The sequence below is a fragment of the Taudactylus pleione genome, unplaced genomic scaffold (genome assembly GCF_031769625.1).
Source record: "Taudactylus pleione unplaced genomic scaffold, aTauple2 ptg001314l, whole genome shotgun sequence".
Taxonomy (NCBI): domain Eukaryota; kingdom Metazoa; phylum Chordata; class Amphibia; order Anura; family Myobatrachidae; genus Taudactylus; species Taudactylus pleione.
The window spans coordinates 2,577,225-2,583,224 of NW_028285714.1; the positions used below are offsets into that span (position 1 = coordinate 2,577,225).

General features: G+C 41.0%; 1 protein-coding gene across 1 annotated transcript in view; it reads right to left on the reverse strand.

Annotated features, from left to right (window-relative positions):
• The window catches only part of LOC148443207 (synaptotagmin-15-like), a 55,219-nt gene extending 49,772 nt beyond the window's left edge, over positions 1 to 5,447 (reverse strand). Inside the window, exon 1 of the mRNA XM_088463049.1 lies at positions 5,375 to 5,447. Within this exon, the coding sequence (XP_088319175.1) occupies positions 5,375 to 5,381 (7 nt within the window). The 5' untranslated portion in view covers positions 5,382 to 5,447. The remainder of the gene's footprint in view (positions 1 to 5,374) is intronic.
• Positions 5,448 to 6,000: the final 553 nt, after the last annotated feature.

The window sequence follows — 6,000 nt, forward strand, 5'->3', positions numbered from 1 at the left end:
AGGAGACGGGGCCACAATTGCCATTGATTACAGAAATGCCCGGTACATCCTCAGGACCGCCTGAAGTGTCCTAAGGACGCTCCAGGTGGCACTGCTGCATAGTTTCAGGCTGCAGGATGCCATTGTATGCACCCTGCTAGCCAGATGAGAGAGCCGTGGGTTATGTAGTTACGGCCCTGCAAAAAAAACGAGTGAGGACACATCTGTATGCAAGTTTGTAATAAAGAAAGGCTCTGTATAAAGAACAATAATGTTCCCTTTATATAATTCGCACTATAAATGTATAATACAAAATACTCCTGCTGATAAAGTCATATAGTAATTTTAATTAGGGCATAATAAAGAATATTATTTGGAAACCAATATCAATATAAAAATAATAATTAGCAGAAATATCAAAAATGTAAGTTAAATACTTTATTCAATCAAACTAATACTGCAGTTCTATGAAATGCCAGCACATAGCTTGAATTCCAAAGATGCAAGGAAAATAGTCTTAAATGACTGTATCTAGAGGAAAAGGTGATGCGTGTCCATGTGTGTGTTTTGTTCTGCTTCTAGTTACATGAGATGTATCAGGCCCCCTAAAGAGTGGAGAAGTGTAGGAGTTACCCAGAGCAACCAATCAGCATCTACATATCATTTTATGCACTTGATAAATGTCAGCTAGAAGTTGATTGATCGCTAATGGTCCGATAAGTGAGATTAGTTTATAAGTACAGGGTTTACAGTGATATAGAGATGAGCACAATTGACACTGTGCATCAGTATTTATGACAGACACATGTACGCAAATCAGTTGGATATTGCAAGTTTTCATACTGAGCAAAACTCCAGAGCTGATCATACGCATCTATATGCCATTCAGAGTTGTAGGCAGCTCAGTCAGATCTCCATGTGTGTCTGAAGGGCCCTTTTTAACAGAATTGCAGCCTATGTAGAGTTCTGTATATGAGAAGATACTTCTGTTTTCAGATAGACCTTTTGCACCAGGGTATGGATTGGGTGGTGTGGTTCAACCCAGCATACAGGCATGGCTGTAGTGAGCTTTTCCCGTGTCCAGGTAAAAATAGGGGGCATGGTCTAATGAATGTAAGTGTGGCCATGCTTTTAGGCAAATAACTGTATTTTACTATGTACAGTATACACAATGCAATTGTAATTATAGCTTACTTGCATCTAACTCTGCATCAGGCCAGTAATGAAAAATACAGTGTTTACAGGGAATGTAGTCATCAGGTCTTCTTTTACAATGTCGACAATGCAATGTTGACAGTTATGTTGTTAAAATGTTGACATCAGGGTTAGGCTACGGGTAGGAGGGTTAGGGTTCAGCACTAGGGGGTGGTTAGGTTTACGCTGCCGGGTGTGGGGGGTTAGAGTCAGTCACTAGAGGGAGGGTTGGGGGTCAGGGTAGGGATTAGGGTTAGGGAATACTTACCGAGAAAGATCTGATCCCTGGCCCGGAAATTATGGTCTCATGACCGCCAGGACCCGGAACCCTCACTGGAGCCACTGCCGCTGCCAGGAGCAGGTAAGTCACTGCTGGGCCACCAGGGACTATATGTTGACATTATGGCATGTCAACAAGGGCAAAACTACCATGAATGCAAGGGGTGTGATTGCTGTGGGGCAAGCAGCATCTCCAGGACCCCCCTCCCCCTGCACCCACTTTTGGTCTGTAGGACTCGTAGAGTGTATGTGGTCAGGACTGCGGGCGCCATTGATCCCTCCTGCTAACTTCTTAGTCACAGGCACACTTCAGCCTGCATCTAAGAAGCAGTTTGCTGCAGGGATCATCAGATCTGTGGGCCGCCAGTCAGACTGAACATCCCCATCCGTCCTCTCATATAATTCTCTCACTGATGCTGGGAAGAGGCGTGGCTGTGCTGAGCTGCTAGGACATCCCCAGACCACTGCCACACCAACTCCCAGCATCAGTGAGGAGAGACTAAGGAGGCAAGAAGATTATGGCAGGGGGGTCTAGCTGCTCCCCTGCATGTTGACATTTTATCAGTGTCTACCTATTGATATGATCAATGTAGACATTGTAACATGATGAATTGTCAACATAGCATACCACACCTGTTCACAGATTAAACCTGCTCAGATATCACTAGCGAGGATGTATGCCCCACCCATCACTGCCCCAGGCCTGCCCATCTTCACTGAGCCCCACCCCCTCAGTGCCGGTCCAGCTGCCTCCTCCAGGTGGAGGCAGCCAAAAGAATGACAACTATGCATAGTACTGTTAGTAAGATATATGTATTTTTATGGTCACATTTAATGAGTATCCGAATAGGAAAATCTTAAATTTTCCTCAGATTTTCCACCCTCATTCTCACTGCAATTTAACAATTAATTTAGCTTAAATTCCATCTACATTCTGTGAGAAAAAAAAAGAATGCCCCAAAATCGGTAAATTATTATTATTATTGTGAACATTTCACTCATCTCTAGAAGTTCTCGCTTCTATAAAAACAAAACAGGTTTTGATACGTGGCTTAGTCAGGCTACAGCTGCAGTCTGCACCTGATAGTCAAACAGACTGGGGTAATGGAACCACACATGGTTGTATTTTATGCTGGTACCGTCATTGGAGGTGTATTCTTCGCAGATCCATCTGAATGTGAGACATTCTCAACATACTTCTCTTTGAATTATACAGTAGTTGAATTTATTTTTAAACAATGCATTCCAGTGTCTCACATACAGCGGGTAAAATAAGTATTGAACACATCAACATTTTTCTCAGTAAACATATTTGTAATGGGGCTATTGTAATGAAATGTTCACCAAATGTCAACAACAACCCATGCAATCCTCACCTGCAAAGAAAACAAACCATAGATGTCCATAAATTAAGTTATGTGTAATAATGTGAAATGACACAGGGAAAATGTACTGAACACATTAAGAAAGGGAGGTGCAAAAAGGCATGGAAAGTCAAGACACCAACTAAAATCTATCAGTAATTAGAAAGCAATTCTGCCCCTTGTCAGTGCAAATTAATATAAGCTGGTTCAGTCCCAAATGATGGCCTATAAAAAGGTGTCTCATTACCATGGTATCACACAAACACCTCATGATGGGAAGAAGCAAAGAGCTTTCTCAAGACCTTTGCAACCTTATTGTTGCAAAACATACTGATGGCATTGGTTACAGAAGGATTTCTAAACTTCTGAATGTTCTAGTGAGCACTGTTGGGGCCATAATCCGGAAGTGGAAAGAACATAATTTCACCATAAATCGGCCACAATCAGGTGCTCCTCGCAAGATTTCGGACAGAGGAGTGAAAAGAATTATCAGAAGAGTTGTCCAAGAACCAAGGACCACTTGTGGAGAGCTTCAGAAAGACCTGGAATTAGCAGGTACAATTGTTTCAAAGAAAACAATAAGTAATGCACTTAACCGCCATGGTATGTATGCACGCTCACCACGCAAGACTCCATTGCTGAAGAAAAAGCAGGTTGAAGCTTGTTTATAGTTTGCTGCACAACATTTGGACAAACCTACTGGGAGAATATAGTCTGGTCAGATGAGACCAAAATTGAACTCTTTGGATGCCATAATACACACCATGTTTGGAGGAGAAATGGCACTGCACATCACCCCAAAAACACCATACCAACAGTGAAGTTTGGAGGCGGGAACAACAAAGTGTGGGGCTGTTTTTCAGCATATTTCATATGATTGAAGGAAGGATGAATGGAAAATTGTACAGAGACATTCTTGATAAAAATCTGCTCCCATCTACCAGGTTGCTGAAGATGAAATGAGGGTGGACGTTTCAGCAAGACAATGATCCCAAACACACAGCCAAGGACATTCTCAACTGGTTTCAGAGAGAGAAAATAAAGATGCTAGAATGGCCCAGCCGATTACCTGACTTGAATCCAATTGAAAATCTATGGAAAGAACTAAAGTTCATAGAAGAGGCCCACGGAACCTTCAAGATTTGAAGACTGTTTGTGTGGAAGAATGGGCCAAAATCACACCTGAACAATGCATGTGACTAGTTCCTCCATACAGGAGGCATCTTGAAGCTGTCATAACTAACAAAGGCTTTTATATGAAGTATGCAATAAATGTCAGTAAGCGTGTTCAATACTCTTTCCCTGTGTCATTTCACATTATTACACATAACTTAATTTATGGACATCTATGGTTTGATTTCTTTGCATGTGTGAATTGTATGGTTTGTTGCTGACATTTGGTGAAAATTCCATTACAATAGCCTCATTACAAATATATTTAATGAGAATATTATTGATGTGTTCAATACTTATTATACCCACTGTATCTTACTGCTGGACTAGTGCGCTATTATATATTATTATGACATGAATCCATATGATGAATGAAATGTATTTCATGTCATGTAACCAAACCTTAGGACGCCTTACTCCGTCCTAACCAGATGCATCCAAGTAACATCAAGCAGTGTGTTCTCAGTCAGGCATTTGTGTATTACAATCTATGAATCTACATAAAGATATTTGCACTAAAAATACTCCTAATTAATTAATAATCACTTATAAAGAATTAGATACTCAAAAGCACATTCTAGAAGAATAGGGATTGTAGTGCTCAATTTGTACAGGGAAGACCATTTTCAGGGGCAGATGTATAACACCCGGCAAACTCTCAGGAAATGACAGACAATAGGAAACTATGTAATAGCAATGCCAGGCTGCCAAAGCTGTTACCGACCTGCAATTTCTTATGGTTTTAGGCATTGTAGTTAGAATGCTGCTGAGAAACCACAAGTCTCTGACCCATAATGTATTAGGAGTGTAGATGGAAGCTTCATTTCAATTGGGTAATTATTATGAATTTCACTATATTCTTACAAATGGGGCTACAGTTTTCTATTTCCTTAGTTCTTATAAACCCAACACAAATCTGTGTAACTGTATATATCTGATTTATATTAAAATGGCAAATGACTGTTGGAATTGCACCTCATGTGACAGGCCAATGTGACACAGGGGTCCAGCCTGTATGCTCCACTACAGGTGAATTGCATTTATACAATATCTGTCACCCAGATGCTGCAGCTGCATTGTACACTGTCATACATGGGCTCAGATTGCTAGCACATTGTATCAGAGGGAAACTCTGAATGTAATTAATTCATAGGTTCAGAAACAAACAGACCAAACCTGCTCTACATGCAGCCAAAAGAAAAAAAAACACTTCCCCATACTGTATTCTATTGCTATTGTCAATCACTTGGAAAATTGCATTTATTCACTTTTTCCAAGTTCCCTGTACACAAATGCATCCTGTCTGCACTGCAAGCAAATACATCATACTGTAACTTCCAACTTACAGGTGTTCTACAACAACAGGTGCACCTTCTGCTACTCACCAGACATTACTGCCTGTCCTTATGTGCTGACAGAAGTAACAGCTTGAAGGTGTATGTGGGGTTTAGACAAACCCTCCTTGGTGTCTTCCTGTACCTCTCACTCCATGAAGACCTAATAATGTTGGTCAGACCTCAGCTCCAGTTAGAGGCATGCTGCTGTCTGATCACCTCCTGAGAGAGCTATAACACAGTGCACACTGAATAGTCTCCTTAGTCCTCCCCCTTCTCCTGTACACATGCACAGCTCTCCTGTTTTCTGTAGTGAAGACTGAGAGGTGACTGGCAGAGGCGGGGAGAGTATACACAATATAATAAGCCTTTAAGTTACTTTACATTCTCTAAACTCACTTGTTCCTGCTCTGAATGACTGAAAATATCTGCATCTGTGCATCATCAGTCATATTAGAGCCACTGAGATCCCCTTCCTAAGAAGAAAGAGTATGTGCTATGTCTGGTGCTGAAGAGATTACAGCCATCTCCTTATGGAAAATCCTATTGTAGCTGAAATTATGTAGCTGTTCTATTACAGATTGACAGGAAAAAAAATCCCTCAGTCTGAATTCTCTGCTGTCCATCAGCCCTTTGTTGATGTGCCTAAATTCCTTTTTACAAAAAGAAGTTAATAG